This window comes from Ylistrum balloti, unplaced genomic scaffold, assembly GCF_031769215.1.
Source record: "Ylistrum balloti isolate Yb309-2 unplaced genomic scaffold, AGI_CSIRO_Ybal_v1 Utg369644, whole genome shotgun sequence".
Classification (NCBI taxonomy): domain Eukaryota; kingdom Metazoa; phylum Mollusca; class Bivalvia; order Pectinida; family Pectinidae; genus Ylistrum; species Ylistrum balloti.
Genome location: NW_026781903.1, coordinates 1 through 26008, shown reverse-complemented (window position 1 = coordinate 26008; position 26008 = coordinate 1). Strand labels below are relative to the sequence as shown.

At 35.9% G+C, this 26008-nt stretch overlaps 2 protein-coding genes across 2 annotated transcripts; both read left to right on the top strand.

Moving 5' to 3' along the window:
* The first annotated feature begins 4656 nt into the window (after positions 1-4656).
* On the top strand, positions 4657-8035 carry LOC132554970 (uncharacterized). Its single transcript, XM_060219301.1, has 4 exons — positions 4657-4709; positions 5061-5207; positions 7692-7984; positions 8032-8035. The coding sequence occupies exons 1-4, from the start codon at positions 4677-4679 to the stop codon at positions 8033-8035; spliced, it is 477 nt and encodes a 158-aa protein (XP_060075284.1). The 5' UTR covers positions 4657-4676.
* Positions 8036-22473: 14438 nt separating this feature from the next.
* On the top strand, positions 22474-23590 carry LOC132554959 (schlafen family member 2-like; the record flags this gene model as incomplete). Its single annotated transcript, XM_060219290.1, has 1 exon — positions 22474-23590. A coding segment is annotated over exon 1 (1117 nt), but the record flags the coding sequence as incomplete, so codon positions are not given.
* Positions 23591-26008: the final 2418 nt, after the last annotated feature.

Below are 26008 nucleotides of genomic sequence, written 5' to 3'. Positions count from 1 at the left end.
TTTTTAAAAAAGTCTTAATTAAGAGTTTCGAAGTCGGTACTACGGGGAAAAGGTCGTAAAAACGACCTTCAAAAGTTTTTATAACGAGAAAAAGAACTCGTTTTTACAACATTCAAAAGTTAAAATTGCGACTTTCAAATAACGACTTTAAAAACTCAAAATAACGGCTTTCTTTCATTTGTGATCGTCTTTATTACTTTTTTTTCCTTCCAATTTAATTTTGACCTCTGTCGCTTTCGTACTTACCTTTAAAGGCATAAAAGGCATGACCATGTTCAATGCATATCAATGATTTCTTCAAAACCTTTTTAAACTTATCACAATGACATGTGGACAAATATTTAAGGCATCTGTCGAAAACATCTTATTCTATAGAATCTAACATTTTATCCTTTCATATATAAATTAGATGAAAACTTTTATTTAATTTACATCCCTGACTGTACGGATCAACATCAGTACCTGTATTAATACTATAATACGACTTTAATTTACATCCCTGGCTGTACCGGTCAACATCAGTACCTGTATTAATGCTATAATACGACTTTAATTTACATCCCTGGCTGTACCGGTCAACATCAGTACCTGTATTAATGATATAATACGACTTTAATTTACATCCCTGGCTGTACCGGTCAACATCAGTACCTGTATTAATGATATAATACGACTTTAATTTACATCCCTGACTGTACCGGTCAACATCAGTACCTGTATTAATGCTATAATACGACTTTAATTTACATCCCTGGCTGTACCGGTAAACATCAGTACCTGTATTAATGCTATAATACGACTTTAATTTACATCCCTGGCGCTACCTGTCAACATCAGTACTTATATTGAATTTTTCAACTCTGTACACATGATAGACCTACTTTGAGGTGAAAGGATTAATGTTATAATAACAATAATACTTCCCTGACTGTACCGGTCAACATCAGTACCTGTATTAATGCTATAATACGACTTTAATTTACATCCCTGGCTGTACCGGTCAACATCAGTACCTGTATTAATGCTATAATACGACTTTAATTGACGTCCCTGGCTGTACCGGTCAACATCAGTACCTGTATTAATCCCTGGCTGTACCGGTCAATATCAGTACTTATATTAATGCTATAATACGACTTTAATTTACGTCCCTGGCTGTACCGGTCAATATCAGTACTTATATTAATGATATAATACAACTTTATTTTACCACCCTGCACCGGTCAATATAGAACTTTAATTTACATTTTTCACTATAGCGGTCAACATCAGGACCAATGCTATAAAATACGAGGGATGTTCTAAAAGCATTGCTTATTTCTATCTGGAGACTTCAAATGTCAAGTTAGCCCAAAAGTGCTCATTTCATGCCCTCGAAGTACTCCCCATGGCTAGAATTGCCAAGTTTCAGCCGATGTATCCACTTCCTGAATGCGTTACTGTACGCTGATTTGGGTACAGTAATAAGATACTGATGAATGACAGCTCCAAGTGCTTGTCGGGACGTGTATTTCCGCCCGGCGATAAATGATTTCAATTTCGGAAACAAAAAGAAATCACATTGGGCAAGGTCTGGGGAATACGGGGGGGGGGGGGGGGGGGGGGGGGCAAAGCAGTTACTTTTTCTTTCTTCAAAAACGCCGTAACTATCGCGGTGGTATGAGTGGGGGCATTGTCATGTAGAAGACGGATATGTTTAAAACCAGTGGCAGGGCGTCGTTTTTTATAATACTTTTTCAGTTTCGTCAGTACTACGTCTTTGTAGTACTTTCCGGTGATGCTTTTGCCCGTTTTCACATGCACTTCTATTGCGGCTCCTACAACAGAGAAGAAAACTGCATACAAATCCTATTTTACACTCAAAGACCGTTTGACTATTATTGGGCGTTTGCTGTGTTTAGTGGCCCAGATCTTATTGCTAACCTTTCTGACAGACTCAAAATAATGGACCCAAGTTTCATCACCTGTTACGACATTGGCAAACTGCTTTTTGTCATATTTTGGAAACATTTGAAGCAGCTTTTTGGCCGCTTTAACTCGTTTCCTCTTTTGCTCATCAGTCAACAAACGTGGCACCCGTCTAGCAGAAATCTTTCTAACTTTGAAATGCTTCTTCAAAATAAAGTGAACCGTTGATAGTGATATGCCTACCTTTCGTGCAATATCACGAACTGTAAATCTGCCATCTCCAATACTTTCCTTTATTTTGGAAACGATTTCTTTACGAGATGCAGATTTTGGCCTACCTGATTTTGGTGCATTTTTGATGGACTCTACACCTGACTCAAATTTCTTTTTCCACCCTCTAACTGTGTAATAAGACACACAAGAAGGTCCATAAGCAGTAGAAAGTTCAGTCATCAGTTGCTTCATAGAACAACCAAGTTTTGAGCGAGCTTTGATGTAAGCCCGTATTTCATCTTTCTTTTCTACGCTTCTACCAGCTATTTTAACTACAGTGGTCAATGACTGCTACTGCGTGTATTCAAATGGCAAATTTTATGTCTTATACTTAGTCTTAAATGTACATTTATACACCGTTGTGTAGATATCGAATAACAGTATACACGTATGTATTGGTTTTTATCGTGCCTCACGTGGAGATTGAACATCCCTCGTAATTATATTTTATAATTATAATGAATAACTCTAATGGGTTGAGTTAAGAGGATCTTTTAATGGAACTTTGACTTGTAATATTAAGTATTATTAAGTATAATACAACTTTTGGTGTTTTTTTTTTACAAGAGAGTCTCAATTCATGTTTGAAAAGTAGAGTCTAATACCAAATATTTTGGATTAATATACCCCCCCACCCCCCCCCCCCCCCCCCCCCCCCCCCCCACACACACACTCTTTTTTTTATTAGCAGCAAAATATTATTAACAGTGTGCAGTTCACGGGGAAAATTACAACAGATAGCACCAGAACAGGAAGTGTAATCAATGCACATGCGTAGTGTTGTACTTTCGGTTTGATCAACTTACATGCGCAGTGATTTACTTTCGGTTTATAAATATATGTATGTTATCGTATCTACATACATGTATAGCTAGCCGGCGTGGTATTTAACTCTACAAGAGCTTCGTTTTTTTTAACTAAACATCGACACGGATAATTTCTTTCTTTGTGTACAGCATAATATATTGGCTGACTTTAAGTTACATTTAGAGAGGACTTAATTGAGGTGAATGAGTATTGCAATAAGTAGAAGTGAGGCGAGGCCCGTGAGGCGAACCATTATACTACAGGAATGTGACTGACATGTGATCATTATCTATTTTTCTCTAATTTTATATAAATTTTACCGATTAGTGGTCATTTAATATCCTTCTATCCTTAATAGTGATGGAATATTATTGGTAAATGACCATTATCCTTTTAGTCCTAATATTACAAGAATCTTGTATTGATTGCATCATAACTGTATTGTGTGTTCTAGATACCTCAATATATATAACTTATGAACTAAAAACAGTTAAGAAATATTGTGTTTCTACTGCTTCAAGTAGCTTTTATATTTATTCTGGGATATCTGCGGGTTAATTTTCTCAAAACATAATAGAATGTCGGAACAATTGCCGTGGGTACAGTATTTTGATGCTGATCATGTTACTGACCCCTACCATGGCCAGGTTTCTGATCCTGAGGACTGCAATGACATTATTCGTGAATTCTGCTACCAGACATCCACTACGTACTCTGTGACAAGATGTACGAAGAATTTTGGACATTTTAGTCTTGGTAAGTCATTCAAGTAGAAATGATAGGAATATTGAGGACTGTGATAAATTTCTGATATTCTGAGGACAGAAGTGTACACCATTTCAAGACAAACATGTAACATCAGGAATATTCCCAGTACTTTTAGGTACCGCAGTCCTTAGTCTACATGTGCACTGTTATGTGATTCGATCAACAAACAAATTTTCTGACAGGATCAGGGTTTGTATACATGAAGTTTCTGTTATGAAGTGTATTTAAGGTTTGTAGTCACCATGAGAATTTTAATGTGAGGTAGCGTTTAAAGATATCTTTTAATACATATATAAAATTTGTTGTCTTGATCAAGGGGAAGTTTCACATACACATTTAGTAAGTACAATATTTATCTACTAATATGTATTTGTACCAACTCATCAGAGAACTTCTGCTTAAGGAAGTTAAATCATGCAGTTAAACAATAGTGAAGTAACAGTTTGGTGTATATATATGTATTTTGTAATGTATATTTACTGTCTGCAGAACTTAATGGAGTTGAAGACCATTTTGTTCGATTCAAAGATGAAGGAAAGGTTGCCCACCAGTGTGACATTCCATCAAATGGTGCACCTTTTATGATAGTGGGCCTAAAACTGATGGAATGTCATCAAGGCCCTCAGCACAGGACCAAAAAAACAAAAGTAAGACATTTTCTATTACAAGCAAATCAATATCAATTTCATTATGTTGGATTAGTTTATATTATACATTTTTTAACAAACAATTAAATAAAGTAATGTAAGAACAATCATGTGGAGGTTAGACTTATTTAAGGGTCAGAGTATAACCTCATTGATGACATACTTTTTTAGGACACCAATCAAAGCCAGGTGGGAGAACATGGCTATAGCTTGCTGTCAAGCAGGAAGAGGCTGACAGGTACAAAAAAAAAAGGATGTCCTGCGGCTATAGTAATGAGGGAAGTCATTCATTTCGACCAGTACAAGGTATCAAATTGTCTTTAACAGTTCTGGTAGTTGTCAGTAAAAGTGAAGAAAATCAAAAATTAATCACCATCAAAACTTTAATTAAAAAAAAAATGTGGTAAGGATACATATTTCAATTACCGGGTATCAATGCAATTCATTTGTGATTTTTTTTACATTGCCAACATTTTTCCTAAATTCCAATATTTCTGTCTAACCTAATACATCTTACATACTAATATCTAGTAATACCAATACATATTTGTAGCACTGACATGATCCCCAGTCATTTTGTCAAAAATAGATAATGTCATTGAATAATATCTACTTTTTGATGTTGAGTATACATTTTGATCCATTCAATTTTGCTAGGTTCCACAGGATACAAGGTACTGGCGTGAAGGTATGTCAACAAAACTGAGAAATGACCTTCATTCATCCTGCTATGAGCAGGTTGAACAACGCAAAGTCATATATATAGATCTCCCAAAGGAACACAAAAATCACATCCTGGGAATGGTAAGTATCAAGTATAGGCCATATATATGTGTTATATATTCTTGTAAAAAGCTAACAATCATACTTGTAATTTATATTAATCATTTTTGAAAATGCAATTACAAAAGAAATAGAATATTCTCTTTGGATAATTCAATCATATGTACATTTCTATATAAAATGCAATATATCAATGATTAAACAAAAAATATTCTATAAGTTATCATCTAAATATTAAAACAGATCTACTGTACTCTCTCCCATCATTGTCTGGTTCTATCTGTTGTCATTTCAATATTACAACAGATACAACCAGATCTACATTCTCTCACATAATTGTCTGGTTCTATCTGTTGTCATTTCAATATTACAACAGATACCACCAGATCTACACTCTCTCACATCATTGTCTGGTTCTATCTGTTGTCATTTTAATATTACAACAGATACAACCATATCTACACTCTCTCACATCATTGTCTGGTTCTATCTGTTGTCATTTCAATATTACAACAGATACCACCAGATCTTCACTCTCACACATCATCGTCTGGTTCTATCTGTTGTCATTTCAATATTACAACAGATACCACCAGATCTACATCCTCTCACATCATTGTCTGGTTCTATCTGTTGTCATTTCAATATTACAACAGATACAACCAGATCTTCACTCTCTCACATCATTGTCTGGTTCTATCTGTTGTCATTTTAATATTACAACAGATACAACCAGATCTTCACTCTCTCACATCATTGTCTGGTTCTATCTGTTGTCATTTTAATATTACAACAGATACCACCAGATCTACAATCTCTCACATCATTGTCTGGTTCTATCTGTTGTCATTTTAATATTACAACAGATACCACCAGATCTACACTCTCTCACAGCATTGTCTGGTTCTATCTGTTGTCATTTCAATATTACAACAGATACAACAGATACCTCTCACATCATTGATCTGTTGTCATTTTAATCTCACACACTCTCTCACATCATTGTCTGGTTCTATCTGTTGTCATTTCAATATTACAACAGATATCTGTTGTTGTCATTTTAATATTACAACAGATACCACCAGATCTCTCACACATCATTGTCTGGTTCATCTCTCTCACATCATTGTCTCTGGTTCTATCTGTTGTCATTTTAATATTACAACAGATACCACCAGATCTACACTCTCTCACATCATTGTCTGGTTCTATCTGTTGTCATTTCAATATTACAACAGATACCACCAGATCTTCACTCTCTCACATCATTGTCTGGTTCTATCTGTTGTCATTTCAATATTACAACAGATACCACCATATCTACACTCTCTCACACCTTTGTCTGGTTCTATCTGTTGTCATTTCAATATTACAACAGATACCACCATATCTACACTCTCACACATCATTTTCTGGTTCTATCTGTTGTCATTTCAATATTACAACAGATACCACCATATCTACACTCTCTCACACCTTTATCTGGTTCTATCTGTTGTCATTTCAATATTACAACAGATACCACCATATTACAACAGATACCACCAGATCTTCACTCTCTCACATCATTGTCTGGTTCTATCTGTTGTCTATCTGTTGTCATTTTGTCATTTCAATATTACAACAGATACCACCATATCTTCACTCTCACACATCATTGTCTGGTTCTATCTGTTGTCATTTCAATATTACAACAGATACCACCAGATCTTCACTCTCACACATCATTGTCTGGTTCTATCTGTTGTCATTTCAATATTACAACAGATACCACCAGATCTTCACTCTCACACAATATTACAACAGATACCACCAGATCTTCACTCTCACACATCTCTGGTTCTATCTGTTGTCATTTCAATATTACAACAGATACCACCAGATCTCACTCTCTCACATCATTGTCTGTTCTATCTGTTGTCATTTCAATATTACAACAGATACCACCAGATCTACACTCTCTCACATCATTGTCTGGTTCTATCTGTTGTCATTTCAATATTACAACAGATACCACCAGATCTACACCCTGTCACATCATTGTCTGGTTCTATCTGTTGTCATTTCAATATTACAACAGATACCACCAGATCTGTCTGGTTCTATCTGTTGTCATTTCAATATTACAAGTCATACAACACCAGATCTAGATACCACCAGATCTACACTCTCACATCATTGTCTGGTTCTATCTGTTGTCATTTCAATATTACAACAGATACCACCAGATCTACACTATCTTACATCATTGTCCGGTTCTATCTGTTGTCATTTCAATATTACAACAGGTACTACCAGATATACACTCTCTCACATCATTCGCTGGTTCTATCTGGCTTTCATACTTGATATCACTGTTCCTTGTGACAAAACCTTTCCGTTAGTACATTTTATAACGATTTTTGATTATGTGAGACAAAAGCAGCCAGCGGGGCCCTTCCTGACTTTGGTAGTTTGCTAGTATAGTTATTGTTATGTCATGTGATGTACTTTGTCCTCTTGTAGGCTGCTGATTTAAAATCCCCAATTGATGAAAGAGTTCTGAAGAAAATTTGTAAGCTTGTAGATGAAGGGGTCTATAATCCAAAAGAAATGCATCGACACCTTAAGATCTACATAAAAGATCTCTTCAAAGACCGAGAGTTGCCCAGAGTCACAAATCGGCGATTTTATCCAAGCAAAGATGACCTCAGAAAAATTATATATCGGCAGAGGCGCAAAACATTGCACAGCCTGATTGACCAGGAAGACCTGGAAGAGAAAATACGTGTGTGGCAAGAGGAGCGTCCAGATGACATGTGGACTTTCCGAAAGTCATCATTTGTGAAGCGTCCTGTCATTGAAGATGACTTTGAAGAGGATGGTGGCTGCTTTGTTGTAAATGAAGATCAGTCTTTCCTAGTCATTTACCAGTCTTCCTGGCAGAGAAGATTGCTTTCACGGTATGGAAAGGAGCTTGTGTATCTGGATGCCACATACAGAACCACAAAGTATGCATTGCCATTGTTTTTTCTGTGTGTTCAGACAAATGATGGCTTCTGTGTTGTTGGTGCTTTCATCACAGAAAGAGAAGACTCCATCTCAGTAGCAGAAGCTTTACAAGTCATCAAGGATAACAATCCAAACTGGACCTGTAAAGGTTTCATGATAGATTCCTCTGAGGTAGAAGCAAATGCCATTCAGAATGTTTTCCCAGGTCAGTTTTATGTTTATCTTAGGTGTGAACATTCATGTGACCTAACTTTTTCCATATTGTGCCTGTATGTCAGGCAGGAATATAATAAAAAAGAGTTGTTTTTTTCTTAACAAAAAAACATGTCCTGTAAGACTTAGATTGCTTTCATAGACATTGTAAGTGGCAACTGGAATAATAAAGAAGCTGCAGGAAGATCCTGTTGCATGTAGTCTTAAATAACAGAAATAAATTTAAAGCTGAAATGTAACATTATTATCTTTAATATGTTAACAGGTTCAAACATCTTCATATGCGACTTTCATAGAAAACAAGCCTGGCACAGATGGTTGGTTGCCTCAAAGCATGATGTGACAAGTCAAGATCAAACTTCAGAGTTATTAAATGTAAGTTTATGCCTGAATAGATCAGCAATTAATTCAACATGTAAATATCATGTACACATATCTAATTTAGGACAGAGCTTAGGGTTTATTAACAAATGTTGATTTGAGAGAAAATTTTATGTTTTAGTCAGTGGCAGAGTCATTTACTGAAGCTGATTTCAACAAGAATTTGAAGAACCTTCATGACAGTGAAATATGGAAGAGTCAGCCAAAGCTTCGTCAATATATCAATGGGCAATGGCTAGCCAATGATAAACACAAGGTAATATTAATTAATAAAAGATCGAAGCACAGCAATATAATTTTGTATACATTGTAGTAAATAAGGGATACTTATACTATTCATTACCTCTGTAGCTAGGCAGTGTAGACCAATGATATACTGTAAACAAACATTTTCGTGTGCGATTTATTTTCGCTAATTTCCCGTTGAATGAAAATTTGCAAAAATTAATTGCTGTGAAATAGTTTCAATATGACAGGTATTTACCGAAGCCAATACGCTTGAGTGATTTTAACTTGGACGGTCACAAAATTAAATTGGCCCAATTAGACTTTGAAAACGCGAAATGAAGTTGCCACGAGTATTTGGTACGGAAGGACAAGTTAAGGAGTTTGTAACTTGATCTGCTCCGAAAAGAGTTTGACTATTATGATTACTGTATATCATAAGAAGCCTAAGACTGTGAATTATAGCGATAACAGTAACTCCAGATGCTGTTTTTGATTTACCTGTCTTTCCATACTTTCATACATCCAAGTAGAAGCCTTCTGCTTGAGACATTTCTTGATTATCATGACAAATTCCACAGATCACATGATTTTTAGCTGATCTTTGATTAATAATCCTCAACATGAGTAGATACATGCCAGTTTTGAAATATTTTTAGTTTATTCTAATTTCCTCTGTTTTAAAGATGTGGGTGTGGGCCTATAGAGGAGATGGTCTCACTCTGGTTGTAAACACCAACAATGGTGTTGAAGCACAGAACAAGGTGTTTAAGTATGAATACCTTGCATCACTACCCATGAAGACTGTGTCCAGTCTGATGACCCTCCTTGTAGACGATTTTTTCGTGGATTCATATCGAAAGTAAGTCACGATGTGGTTTTGATATGTGTTGTCAACCAGATACTGGCCATAGTGTTGACCTGTGTAACTTGTTAAAAAAATAATTACCCATATTTTCAGACTTTCAGAAAGAATTTGAAAGAATTAAGATAATTTTTTGGACTTAAGCTTTTGTAATAACAGTGTTCAAACATAACATGGAACATTATACAAATGCATACAAATGTGATAACTATGCAGTAAACCCTTTAAAATACCTTGTCACCCCTGAAGGGCAATAATTAGATACTACATGACTCTAGGTTGGCAGCACTGCATGTATGTCTCTTCATAAATAAAACATGGCATATATTTTACATTTAATTCAAAGCTTTTCAGGGATTCTTGTAGCGAGAAAAAAAATAAATGAAAACATGATAAGCAGATTAAAAAAAAAACAAGTACTGTTTGATTTGTGTAGCTCTTTTGAATGAAGTCACTTTGCTATCTGCTTGATTAGTTTTTGAATTAGTATAATATAATAAGGAATATTTAATGCTTTCTTCACATACCGATATAAATGTTTGAAATTTCAGTATTTTTCAATGTTTTGGTAAGTAATACTAGTATTTTGTAAAAACTGTGTGCCTTGGTGTCAGCTTTGCTTGGTGTCTGGTGTGATTCATCTCTATTCACATTTTCCCATTTCCTCACTCATCACTTTATATTTCAGTTCTGCAATAGAGTGCTGCATATCCCAATTTCTTAGGTGTCAAAGCTGTGAACCTCATTCATCCCTTAAACATACGGCATGGTTGTGAGTGTATGTGTATTGCCAAAGAACCAAACCAAAATCCACTGACATGCATCTCGTATAGTTTGAATATGCGGCACTCTACTGAATAATTCATTTTAACAGTATTTCTGATCACCATTTATCTACCCCATCAACTCACCAAACATCTGTATAATATCACTCTTTTTACTTCCATTCAACACTTTAAGTACAGTTTCTCTCAGACTAGTAATTCTTTTTAAGCTGAAATGGTTATGGGTTTTTGTTATAATAATCCAAAGGAAGGAAAGCAAGTGAATATAAAAAAATCAGTGTTGAATATAACTCTTAAAATGAACCCCCTAAAGGAAACCTGCAGATTGAGAATTTACTTGTTATTTGTGTTTGGTGTTGTATATGTATTAATCCACCATCCAATGTCAAATATGACCAAAATCATGTGTTATGCACTAATAATCAGAAATGTCCTATTTGATGTTATTACTGCTGTTACATGAATTGAAGATTGTTTGTTACAGTGTGCTTGCCTTGTTATTTAACTGTTACTGCCAATCATTCTGTTTGTAAACTTGTAGGATTTTTTAACTAGAGATTAACCAATAATACCTATTGCTTAATAAAATAAGGTAACAAAAGCAATTAATGAAATGATTCATTGAAGTACAAGCATATTCTGCTTACTATTTCTTAAGCCAAATTACCGGCGGGTAATGACGTTTTGTTGAATTACTCAGACAAGTATGTAAATACGATGCGCTGACATGGTAAGTCTGTTAACCTAATGATGCTCCACACCAAAGACAAGTGAGATTAATGACATATGGTATAGAATTTCATAGACATGTCACTCCTGTTTATTTTATGATATAATATTGAACATTTTGCAGTGTATATTACACATAAAAGAATTAGGATAAAATGAGGATATAATTAGGATAAACTTTTCTCTCAATATCATCAATACCAGCATGCATTTTACATTCCGCAATCTTAGCTCCTACCATTGCTACGGTTTCAATTAATTTACCTGTAAATATTTTACCTTTTCCAGATATCTTCAGAGCAATGTTACCATGTCAGCTGGTTGGAGGGAGCCATCTGTCTCCATTCCAAAAGAGCTCCACCACCGACCCAGGTACTTTGTACAGCACATCAGGGATGCCACACAAAAGTGTGCAGACATCACTGCCAGCATGATCACCTCGGTGACAGATACAGAGTTTCTAGTGCAGTCAGCTAGCCATCAGTCACGTGTCTACAGAGTCAGTTTGGGTGGAGAATCCATTATGCCATCTTGTGAGTGCAGGGAATTTATGAAAACACATCTTCCTTGCAAACATTTCTGTGCTTTGATGTGCCATTTTGCAGGTGATATTACTTGGAACTCCTTGCCAGAATTCTACATAAACAACCCTCATTTCATCATTGATGAGGATTGTGTAAACCTGACAGAGTTCCAAGATACCCCTCAGGAATCCCAAGGAAATACCACACCAGCTCCATGCCAGGCTAGAGAGGACATAGAAGTCAAAGACCAGAAGCATCCTCATGGGCCTTCACTAGGGGAGTCTGCCAAGCGGGTCAGGGAGCTGCTGCAGTATATCCGTAACCTTTCCTACATCGCAGATTCTATGGAGGTGATGGAGGAAGTGAGGGAGCAGCTGTCAGCAATAGCTGATCAACTGAGACAGAAATGTCCAGCTAGTGGAACTTTGCTTTTGGAGCAGCCTGCACCAGCCAAGATCTTTACTAAAAAGAGAAAATTTCCCAACAACAAAGAGTCTTTGAAACAGTTACCAACTAGGGCCAAGAGAAGACGTACTACCAAACGTTAGTATAATGAACACTGATTTCAGGCAATACCTGTACTTTCATTTGCAAGAAGATATGCACTGATGATTTGTTACCATAACTGAGACTAGTAGTCTAAATAAATTTCTTTTTAGGTCATCTAACCATAAAGTTTAAGATGATATGCATCAGCTGTCATTGTGTGCCATTCTTTATGCACCAAACAGAATCTTTTCCCCTTCAAACAACTTCTTCTCAAGAACTGAAAGGTTAGAGTATTAATATTAGGCCTGTATTTCTGGACGAAGGGCTATATATTAAACGAAGTTAAATTTTTTCATATGAATGACCTTGAACTACTTCAAATTCACCAGGATGAAAAATGATGAAATCTGGCATGATGCATGCTGGGATGATAACGTCATTCATTTGAACAAACTTGGTAGGGCTTCATCCCAGCTTGCTACAAGCGAAATATCAGAAGCCTGGGCCTTCTAGTTATAGAGAAGAAGTTGGTTGAATAGAAAAGTTGACGCCAGACGGACGGCCGGACGACGGACGCTGCACCACGGCATAAGCTCACTTGCCCTTCGTGCAGGTGAGCTGAAAACCGCAACTCCTTATGATATTGACATAATTGTTAGAAAATAATTATGAGATACGGTAATTGCATTAAACTCTAGTCATAAACCTGGATTATTTTTTAAATTATGTTTTTAACTCATCCAGCCCAAAAGGCCAAGTGAGCTTAGGCCATTGCAAGCACCATACCGTCCGTCTGGCCGTTATACTATTTTAATGCCCCTGCCATTTATTGCCAGGGGCATATAGCATTGCCCATGTCGGTCCGTCCCGTCCCGTCGCTTCCCAAATCAGTATATAACAGTATATACCAATTTTCATGAAACTTCATACAAACATCAAGTATGGAAAGACCTCATGCAGTGTTGAGTTTCTCGGCATTCTACAAATGGCCACCAGGGGGAGATAACTGAAAAAAGATGAACATCATCTGATTTCTACATAATTTGGTACTTGTGGGTTTTAAGGCATAAGGAAGACAATGGTTACCTCTGTTTTTCAAAAAGACAAAATGTCCACCTTGGGAAGATAACCCTCTACTATGGGGAGATAACTCTTACACCAAAAATTGAATTAATGTCCTATTTTGCGGAAAATTGGTATAAAGGGGTTTGGTGCCATTACAAACTGCATAGTGATGTCTGTTTTGTAAATAGAAAACTAATTCCCCACCAGGGAGAGATAACTCGAAACATCATGAACATCATCAGAGTTATACAAAATTTGGTATATAGGGTTTTTTGGACACAAAGAAGCTAGTTTAATTATCAAACTTCATACAAATATAAAATTAATTGAGAGACCTCAGGCAGTGAGGATTTCAATGTTTCCAAGGTCGAGGTCACTGTTGGTATTAATAGATCCCAAAGAAACCCTATCTTATGTACAATTTAAAATTGATTTACATGGGGGCGGGGGCATCTATGTCTTACAGACATTTTCTAGTTTTCTATTTAAACAACTTATTATTGCAACAACCAAAAGGCCCAGGAACATGCTATTTGGCTGAAAGGTTCCTTGGATGAAGTTTGTAAGAAAAATGACCTTGACCCGTATTAGAATGAAATATGTTAAATCATTGAAATAACTTCTGATGATTAACTTAAACATTTAAAGTTATATTTACATGGAAGGTTCCATAGAGGAAGCCCAGCAAAGTTGATAAAAAAACTATCACCCATATTAAAGGTTGATGTGTCAAATTTGTTTACACGACCTATTCTAGTGACCAGAACATCTTGAAGCATTGTTTAAGGAAAAGAAAAGCACTTAGATCCCTTGTTTGCCAACTTGTTATTATGCCTAGCGATACTGGTCCTCTGGGTCTCTTGTTACAAATTTATGGTTGGATTGAACTATAATAGAACTATTGAACTGACCATCATGGAAGTTGTAATTTAAAAATCTAATACTGTTCAATGATGTCATTTAGTGCTTTTACAGTGAACTTAAGTTTTAACATATGTAACATTAAACACAGACATGAATCTAAATAGTTTATGTAATGTTTAGTTTTCTTGTTTTACAGAATGCTCTTGCGCTGTCCAAGAATATGGACCTTAAGGATGTCTCACATTCCCTTTCTCTGAACATGAGGGAGTTTGTGTGGTGCAAACTACTTGCAGCATCTGAAGAGCCTCCTTCTCAAAGGAGCAAATGTGACATGGTGGGCTGTACCTCCCCAAAAAGAGCAACATGGGTTGCATGCAACGTTTGTGGGAGATGGTCACATCTGCCTTGTGTAGGACTTAAAGATGCTCCGAGGAGTGACTACATTTGCCCCATATGTGTTGCTCAGTATCAGTGAGCGTTTTTACCAAGTGTCATCGTCATCTGAATAACCAATAGTAGCATTATTTTTGTATCATAATATTTTTGAGAACTATTCATGTGCAGTGAAGTATTTCAAATGATTGTGACATTCAAGGTTATTACAAGCATACGAAGTATTGTAGTACAATTCACAACTAGGAAGGAAGGGAAACCTACTTGTGAATTTTGAAAAACATTCATACTGTACTTCTGGAGAATAGTGATAACCAACTTGCCAGTCAAAATCCAAGATGGCGGCCAGCGGCCATGTTGCTTCTTGAATCAGCCCAAAAAAAGACAATTGGACAACTAGGAACCGAGATGGGCCTACATATCAAATGTGAAAAAAGATTCATTCAGTAATATCTGAAAAATAGTGATAACGAAAGACAGTACAATGCACAACGGGAGAGGGGAACCTACAAAAAAAATGGAAAAAAAAGTGGTAACAAAATGGACTGACCATGGACCAGAACCAAAGGCAAACTTGAACATCCTACTTTCTTATGATGGTGGGCTGCAAATTAGGAATCAAATGCCAGTGAAGGCAGTGAGAGAGTCTTGATCTGGTTCTATCTGTTGTGATATTGAAATGAAAACAAATAAAAACCAGACAATGATGTGTGAGAGTGTAGATCTGGTGGTATCTGTTGTAATATTGAAATGACAACAGATAGAACCAGAAAATGATGTGACAGGGTGTAGATCTGGTGGTATCTGTTGTAATATTGAAATGACAACAGATAGACAATGATGTGACAGGGTGTAGATCAGATCTGTTGTAATATGATGTGACAGATGTGAGAGTGGTGGTATCTGTTGTAATATTGAAATGACAACAGATATCTGTTGAGAGAGTGTAATATTGAAATGACAACAGATAGAACCAGACAATGATGTGAGAGAGTGTAGATATGGTTGTATCTGTTGTAATATTGAAATGACAACAGATAGAACCAGACAATGATGTGAGAGGGTGTAGATCTGGTGGTATCTGTTGCAATATTGAAATGACAACAGATAGAACCAGACAATGATGTGTGAGAGTGAAGATCTGGTGGTATCTGTTGTAATATTGAAATGACAACAGATAGAACCAGACAATGATGTGGTATCTGTTGTAATATTGAAATGACAACAGATAGAACTGTTGTAATATTGAAATGACAACAGATAGAACCAGACAATGATGTGAGAGAGTGTAGATCTGGTGGTATCTGTTGTAATATTGAAATGACAACAGATAGAACCAGAAAATGATGTGACAGGGTGTAGATCTGGTGGTATCTGTTGTAATATTGAAATGACAACAGATAGAACCAGACAATGATGTGACAGGGTGTAGATCTGGTGGTATCTGTTGTAATATTGAAATGACAACAGATAGAACCAGATGTGAAAGATCTGATGTGAGGGAGTGTAGACAACAGATGGTGGTATCTGTTGTAATATTGAAATGACAACAGATAGAACCAGAAAATGATGTGAGAGAGTGTAGATCTGGTGGTATCTGTTGTAATATTGAAATGACAACAGATAGAACTAGACAAAGATGTTAGGGAGTGTAGACTGGTGGTATCTGTTGAAATATTGAAATGACAACAGATGGAACCAGAAAATGATGTGAGGGAGTGTAGATCTGGTGGTATCTGTTGTAATATTGAAATGACAACAGATAGAACCAGACAAAGATGTGAGGGAGTGTAGACTGGTGGTATCTGTTGTAATATTGAAATGACAACAGATAGAACCAGAAAATGATGTGAGTGGGTGTAGCTCTGGTGGTATCTGTTGTATTATTGAAATGACAACAGATAGAACCAGAAAATGATGTGAGGGAGTGTAGACTGGTGGTATCTGTTGTAATATTGAAATGACAACAGATAGAACCAGAAAATGATGTGAGGGAGTGTAGATCTGGTGGTATCTGTTGTAATATTGAAATTACAACAGATAGAACCAGAACATGATGTGTGAGAGTGTAGTTCTTGTTCACATTGTCTGTGTTGCAATTTAATAAGGGCAGAGATGTATGTATATCTCATGTGTTATATATATGCCTCTGATATGGGTGTTCTTTACTTACTGCATCTCTCTGATGGATGTAAACACATACATATAACATAATTAATTATTGAGTTAAAACAGTTATTATTTTACGTTTATGCTTCTTTCATATTGCTTGAATTAACATGTTATATGGATTTGTTAATAAACAGCTATGAACAGTTGATATTTTCTCTCATTTTTTTGTCATGAGAACTAGTCATTGTCTAAAATGGGGATACGATACCAAAATTATTGCTCGAGTCACATACACACGTACAATGTAGACTACTGTACCGTACTTACAGTGTACTTATTGCAGCCGAAGGATTTCGAGTTTGAATATACCTTTTAAACTACAGGTGGAAATCAGGACTTAATAAAAATGATAAAAGAAATTCCATCCTAATTAAATCATTCAACAAAGTCTTTCGGAATGCAAAGTATTGGAGTTCCGTGACACATGTTATATACCAGCAAAGTATTATGTTGAATGAAATATATTAATAGAAACCGAAAGTACAGAAGTGCGCATGCCGAAAAAAATACACTTCCTGTTTTGGTGCTATCTGTTGTAATTTTCCCCGTTACGAAACTAAAGAATAATTCTAAAAGCTGACTAAATATTCGATTAAATACGCCCATACATGGTCACACTCACAAATCAAAACTAAGATGACGTCATTAGTTACTGGAAATTTCCATGGGTTGTTCATTTATGAAGATCAGCCGATCATGTTTCGTTCAAAGTAACATTTCAGACTTATATCGGAACGGACCTGTAAATATTAATAAAGGCATCGAGAGGTTTTATTCGAAATTATCCAGAAAGCAAAGAAGATGAGAAGGCCTGCCCTCATTTATCGCATAAACAAATTAAATATAGAACTGTTTTTAGGTCAAACCAAAAATAGAAAACGGCCCTTTTCGATTTAACTTCCGCGTTGTCGTTGTCCTTTAGGGCGGCGTTCCCGTGCGAAGCAGAGGAATGTTTTGTCTGTTCATCATGGAATGATACAGTCTTTAATGGTAGGTCTTTATATATATTTATTGACTTTTCATAATTCTGTGATATCAGTTATTAGGATAAATTATAGACGCAGGCTTTCTAAAAAAAACCCTCTAGTCTAAATCCATATCAAATATAAACATGAAAATAACAGTAGAGTGTACTAACAGTTCGGTGTAATGGCTTGAGTTTGTGATTCATTAATTATAATAGAAACGATTATCTTTCCTGAGCTCATCAAGCAGTTTTTCAAATTCTATAACAGTTTGGACATTAATGACATGTTGCGGCAAATTGTTCAAAGGATCTACCACCCTGTATGTGAACAAATTCTTCCTGCTTTCAAGTCGACATCAATTTTTATAGATCTTCAAAGAATGGCCTCTGGTTCTTCTAGGAGTGTCCATCTGAAAAAAGTTCCCAGTTACCCTGCTGTCATATATACTTTTAACTATTTTGAAAACATTTATCAAATCTTCTTTCTTCTATGAACAAGTGTTGGAAGATTGAGTGTCTCCAAAAGTTGGGAATATGTTAAGTTCTTGAAACCATGAAGAAGCTTTGTTGCTCATCTCTGAACATTTTCAATCAAATTGATATCTTCTATTTTGAATGGATTCCATACACTTCCAGCATATTCCAAATGGGGTCTGACTAAAGCTTTAAACAGTTGTTTAAACATTGATTCGTCTAAATAAACAAAAGATCTTCTAATAAGTCCAAATATATTGTTCGCTTTGTTCACCATTGAATGAATATGAGTTTTCAAGTCCTCATCTATTATGACACCAAGGTCCTTTTCGTGAGTTACATTTTCTAACTGAATCACTTTGCCTTCTGTTCCCCACACCGAATAGTTTCGTTTTCCATGGCACAATTGCCTGGCATATTTAAAGTTTACCCTGAAAGAGATTCTCCTTGTAAAATACCTCTCTCCAACTCTCCATCTTTACATTCTTTAAAATTGAATAATGTAATGGAGATGTTCTGCTTGGCTTCCTCAATAGCATTTCGGTTGGTAAAGTATGCATCTTCTACTTTATCGACAACACCTGCGATGTAAATCTTGGTCAATCCAAGTAATGTCACAAGTCTCAAATGAGAACAAGGTATACAACAACAGAACCAACAGGCAAACTAACGAGCATCAAACACATCCAGCTTCATATCACACAAAGGAATAGAAAATTTCTCATTGAGATCATTATGGTGACCATAAAATTCCTCATAGTTTTCGTCAACTTGAATCTTTTGAATAAAAGTTATTTGATCATGTTTAAAAACTCGCTTCCACAGACAGGGTTGTACTAAATTCCGGAAAAACGACACGAAGCGACCCACGCGTCGCTACATATGTTTATACCAGCTTTCTGTAGTGTTCTGATGGGCAAACTTGAAATTTACGTTATTTGTATGATTAAAATGGTAACCGCAAATGAAATTAAGTGAAAAATAATTATTAAATATTGTAAACATTTTGGCGCGAAAAAATACGAAACTGAAGAATAATTCTAAAAGCTGACTAAATATTCGATTAAATACGCCCATACATGGTCACACTCACAAATCAAAACTAAGATGACGTCATTAGTTACTGGAAATTTCCATGGGTTGTTCATTTATGAAGATCAGCCGATCATGTTTCGTTCAAAGTAACATTTCAGACTTATATCGGAACGGACCTGTAAATATTAATAAAGGCATCGAGAGGTTTTATTCGAAATTATCCAGAAAGCAAAGAAGATGAGAAGGCCTGCCCTCATTTATCGCATAAACAAATTAAATATAGAACTGTTTTTAGGTCAAACCAAAAATAGAAAACGGCCCTTTTCGATTTAACTTCCGCGTTGTCGTTGTCCTTTAGGGCGGCGTTCCCGTGCGAAGCAGAGGAATGTTTTGTCTGTTCATCATGGAATGATACAGTCTTTAATGGTAGGTCTTTATATATATTTATTGACTTTTCATAATTCTGTGATATCAGTTATTAGGATAAATTATAGACGCAGGCTTTCTAAAAAAAACCCTCTAGTCTAAATCCATATCAAATATAAACATGAAAATAACAGTAGAGTGTACTAACAGTTCGGTGTAATGGCTTGAGTTTGTGATTCATTAATTATAATAGAAACGATTATCTTTCCTGAGCTCATCAAGCAGTTTTTCAAATTCTATAACAGTTTGGACATTAATGACATGTTGCGGCAAATTGTTCAAAGGATCTACCACCCTGTATGTGAACAAATTCTTCCTGCTTTCAAGTCGACATCAATTTTTATAGATCTTCAAAGAATGGCCTCTGGTTCTTCTAGGAGTGTCCATCTGAAAAAAGTTCCCAGTTACCCTGCTGTCATATATACTTTTAACTATTTTGAAAACATTTATCAAATCTTCTTTCTTCTATGAACAAGTGTTGGAAGATTGAGTGTCTCCAAAAGTTGGGAATATGTTAAGTTCTTGAAACCATGAAGAAGCTTTGTTGCTCATCTCTGAACATTTTCAATTAAATTGATATCTTCTATTTTGAATGGATTCCATACACTTCCAGCATATTCCAAATGGGGTCTGACTAAAGCTTTAAACAGTTGTTTAAACATTGATTCGTCTAAATAAACAAAAGATCTTCTAATAAGTCCAAATATATTGTTCGCTTTGTTCACCATTGAATGAATATGAGTTTTCAAGTCCTCATCTATTATGACACCAAGGTCCTTTTCGTGAGTTACATTTTCTAACTGAATCACTTTGCCTTCTGTTCCCCACACCGAATAGTTTCGTTTTCCATGGCACAATTGCCTGGCATATTTAAAGTTTACCCTGAAAGAGATTCTCCTTGTAAAATACCTCTCTCCAACTCTCCATCTTTACATTCTTTAAAATTGAATAATGTAATGGAGATGTTCTGCTTGGCTTCCTCAATAGGCTTTCGGTTGGTAAAGTATGCATCTTCTGCTTTATCGACAACACCTGCGATGTAAATCTTGGTCAATCCAAGTAATGTCACAAGTCTCAAATGAGAACCAGGTATACAACAACAGAACCAACAGGCAAACTAACGAGCATCAAACACATCCAGCTTCATATCACACAAAGGAATAGAAAATTTCTCATTGAGATCATTATGGTGACCATAAAATTCCTCATAGTTTTCGTCAACTTGAATCTTTTGAATAAAAGTTATTTGATCATGTTTAAAAATTCTCAGAAGGAGTAGAATATACCTAGCACAACTACAACATTCAGGCATTAAGACTTGATATTTCAAATCTCAAAAAAAAGTACTGAACAAACATTAAATGATAAAGCATAATTTGTTTACAATTTTTTTCAGCCCACATGGTCTCTCTGTCAACTTTTTGATACAAATTGCTACTAGTCATAAACAACTGACAGGATTTTGACCAGATTTAGTCAGAAGTATCCCTAAGGAAAGTCCAAATTTTGTATAGTCACAAGGGGTCTTCAGGGTGGGGCCAAAAAGGGGAAATTTTAGAATCCTACTTCTGTATGAATGATTGGATTTTGCCCAAAATTGGTGTGAAGCATTGATGGGTGAAGGGTAATCAATATTGTATAAATGGTGGGTCTCAACCCCCTGGTATGGAATGGGGAGGACCCAATAGGGGAAAGAGAGCAAATTCTTTGAAATCTTACTCTTCTTGTGGGAATGATTGAATATTTCCCAAAATTGGTCTGAATCATTGATTGGTGAAGTGGAATAAATTTTGTGTGAAAGTTAGTCTTGGCTCCCTAGGTTGGAAGGGTGGGACTCAATGAGAAAAAGGATCAAATTCTTTGAAATCCTACTTCTCCTGTAGAAATAATTGGATTTTGTCTACCATTGTATTTTTTTTATGTGAAAAGGAATCAATTTTCTATCAACCATGGGTCTCTGTCCCTCAGGTGGGAGGGGCAGGGCCCAATAGAGGAAATGGAGCAAATTCTTTAGAATCCCACTCCTCCTGTAAGAAAGATTGGATAAAATTTGGTCTGAAGCATTCTTGTGTGAAGGGAATCAATTTTGGATATGGTAAATTGTGGGTCTTGACCCCAATCCATCATCTGTAAAAATGGCAGGATTCTGTATCAGTTTGGTTTGAAGCGTGGATTGTCTGGATGTCTGTGTAGGGACAGAGGGTTGGTACCCACGGGAGTCTATTTTATGTTGTGTGCTTGGATATCTAGAATTCCTTTAGTTTTGATGAAGCAATTACAGCAAAACCAAAGCCAGTTGATAGATAAAGGCCCACTGGGTCTGTTTTTATAGAATTCAGGAAGTCAGTTAGCATCTTGTTATGATAAATGTAAGAAGACCTGTTCTAAACCCCTATGGAAAACATATCTTATCTTCAGTCTGTTTTCTATATTCATCAAGAAATACATTATTAATTGATTTTTTTTTATTTGCAGGGTCTCTTAAGGAATGATTTTCACTGGGATTCAAATTCATCTCCAAACAGAAATGAAATGGTACATGAAAGTGAAAAGAGTTTGGAGGAACTATTTTGTTAGTACAGACAATGACCAGGCCACGGTTCCTCGAAGAGTGGTCATGTCATAATGAGTTGTTCAATCTGTAACTAATGGTCAAATCTCGTTATTAACCTTGGGTTAGGCACTAACAATGGAGAGGCAACTTTCAGACGCAAGTGAACAACAAGGTAATAGTCGTCCAGATGATCCTACAGATGATATGTTTGGAGGTAAAAATGTTTTGCGGATGGAAATTCCAATTCAGAATATAGAAATAGACCAGGAGAAGGGAAAACCAAGATTAAATAAGAAAAATTTCAAATCTGAGTTTTTTGAGAAAGTGATGGCATTAAGAAATTCTGGAGATGGAGTTCTAATTATAAGAAATCAGAACTATGATGGAGTAGATAAAACCAATGACCCCTTGTACAAGGACCAGTTTACTACCATGGTGAGTGATGGAATGCAACAAATGGCTACATACAGAGGAAAGGTGGGTGAATTCCAGAGCTGGTACCAGTCAGTTTGGAAAGGGGATGGGAAATGGCTGCTCTATTATATTAAAGAAGGTCTACAGTTTACTTTTCCACTTGAATCAAAAGTTTACACTGTAAATGAGAACAACCACAGAAAAGTTGGAATTGAAGAAATACAAAGACGCTTGCTACAATCAACAAAAACACCACCAAACTATCACCCTAGTGTCACACATGTACATTGTGATGAAAAACATGGAAAATTGAGACTGGGAAAGAAATGTTCCTATCTGCATGAATCTACAAATATTCAGCTCAAGTCTTTTAATGATATCAATAGTATGTGTAAAAACATCAGAGAGTACACAACAGCATTTTGTCAAAACAAAAATGGAGGGAGCATGTATTTTGGAATCGAAGAGAAACAAAACTCTGAAACGAAAAAAGGTTCAACTTGCAGTAAAACTCCTGTTGTTTGTGGAGTTCAATTCAATAAAGATGATGCTATTCGTCAGGAAATTAAGAAGACAATGTCAGAAAAGATGCTATGGATTAGACATAATGGAGAAAATGCAGATCCAGATGAAATATGTCAATATTATGATGTACGATTTCATAATGTAGATCCTGAAAACAGATCTAAAAAAGTTATTGAGGTTTCTGTGGCAAAATTTTATGGATGTGTGTTTTCTGATGAACCCAAACCATGTTATCTTGATGGAGGAGAGATAAAATACTACACGGTAAAGGAATGGGTACAGATATTGATGAAGGACCACCTGAAGGGCTATAGTACGTACACATTGTATTCAATTTATTGTGTTGCTATACTTCTACTAGGTCATAGTGGGTATGCTACTTACTTAAGACCAGTGATGAGACTGATACTACCTCTATAAGGTTTTGTACATTTATTGGTGTCCAACGTCTCCCCATCATACATTATGTCACATTCCTTTCCAGCGTAGTTACAGGTTGGAGCAGATATCACACCCGTGGTACATGATGTCACATTCCTATGTACAATCGTTAGATCAGAATTGTAGGTCTCCTGTATAATTTATTAGAATGAACCTTAGAAATAATAATTCCTTGCAGTATAATGTGACTGGGCCTGATGTATAGAAGCAGTATGGATATGGGGGTTGATGTATCGCACTGATTTCTGGTTCAGCTTGGTACATTGTAGAATTGTCTTCAATACTGTTGATCTTAAAATCTGTGTGAAAGCATTGTTGTTTTATTTGCGGGTCTACCATCACACAAAGAAAACAAGACCAGTGAAAAAAGTCCACAAAAGCATTTAGGTTTGTTTAAGAACATGTTGTAGTATATTTATGTTGGAGTGAGTTCCATGGGGCTTATGGTTTTCTTTGGTACATGATGTCACATTCCTACGTACAATAGTTACTGGTTAGATCAGATGTGTAGGTTCTCCTTGGTACATGGCGTCACATTCCTACTTACAATAGCTACTAGTTAGATCAGATGTGTAGGTTCTCCTTGGTACATGATGTCACATTCCTACTTACAATAGTTACTGGTTAGATTAGATTTGTAGGTTCTCCTTGGTACATGACGTCACATTCCTACTTACAATAGTTACTGGTTAGATCAGATGTGTAGGTTCTCCTTGGTACATGATGTCACATTTCTATGTACAATAGTTACTGGTTAGATTAGATTTGTAGGTTCTCCTTGGTACATGACGTCACATTCCTACTTACAATAGTTACTGGTTAGATCAGATGTGTAGGTTCTCCTTGGTACATGACGTCACATTCCTATGTACAATAGTTACTGGTTAGATCAGATGTGTAGGTTGTCTGTGGTACATGACGTCACATTCCTATGTACAATAGTTACTGGTTAAATCAGATGTGAAGGTCTCCCTTGGTACATGACGTCACATTCCTATGTACAATAGTTACTGGTTAGATTCCTACTTACAATAGTTACTGGTTAGATTAGATTTTCCTACTTACAATAGTAGGTTCTCCTTGGTACATGACGTCACATTCCTACTTACAATAGTTACTGGTTAGATCAGATGTGTATGTGTACACATTCCTACTTACAATAGTTACCCTACTTATAGTTACTGGTTAGATTAGATTTGTAGGTTCATGATACTGGTTATATCACTCCTTGGTATTCCTTCCTATTTACAATAGTTACTGGTTAGATCAGATGTGTAGGTTCTCCTTGGTACATGACATCACATTCCTACTTACAATAGTTACTGGTGTGTAGGTTCTCCTTGGTACATCAGATGTGTAGGTTCTCCCTTGGTACATGACGTCACATTCCTACTTACAATAGTTACTGGTTAGATCAGATGTGTAGGTTCTCCTTGGTACATGACGTGTTCACATTTACTATGTACAATAGTTACTGGTTAGATTAGATGTGTAGGTTCTCCTTGGTACATGACGTCACAATCAGTTTGACTCTATTACACAGTATTCTTAATAAAAAAAGAACTTTCATGCCATAATCTTCAATTGTGACAATCAAATAATGTTATTGATATTATTGAAAAGCACTGTTTGGATTTTCTTTTTTTAGAAATTGATGTAAATTTCTCTTTGTTGCTAAGTATGTATTATCCCTTTATCTAGGGTCTGATTACAGTAAGAAAATGACCAACAGTTGGCCAGCTTGAATTTTGTCAATTTCTTTGTTATCATTCCTTCTTGAAGCTCTTGATGGATTATTCTCTAGGTCCATAAATATAGGTTTCTTAAACCCCTTTCTTGTAGAGTGTCCAAATTGGGGGGGGTGACGGGTAGAAAAAAACATTAAAAATTGGTTAGACTTTGACTGTTTACTCAAATTACACCAACTAGTACAAAGTAGAAGACATTGCTTGTTCACATGCCAATATTGTATGCTCCCATATGTATGAAAACAGAGGTAAAAACCAACTTAGCATCTGCATTACTGATTTACATAATGATGTTGGCACATCCATCCAAATGAAATATGAATACCTTCATGTTGTATTGAAGACTTCTATATAAAATGTTACAACGAGAAATAGTGTTATCAGTTCCATTTCATTGAAAATTAAGCCTTCAAACTTAGGAACTATAAAAAATACTTTGTAAGTATGCATATATCAGTTCTGTTCTGTCTGCCAAAATGCTGGGACAGATGGACAGGTTCTAAAACTGTCCAAAGAACTGAAGACCGCCCACAAGCCTCTTG

Excerpts from the sequence above, each read along its gene's own strand:
- LOC132554970 (XM_060219301.1), top strand. The coding sequence starts at position 4,677 with ATGAGGGAAGTCATTCATTTCGACCAGTACAAG. Across the intron at positions 4,710-5,060 it reads TTCATTTCGACCAGTACAAG|GTTCCACAGGATACAAGGTA; the intron begins GTATCAAATTGT and ends CAATTTTGCTAG. Across the intron at positions 5,208-7,691 it reads AAAATCACATCCTGGGAATG|GCTGCTGATTTAAAATCCCC; the intron begins GTAAGTATCAAG and ends GTCCTCTTGTAG.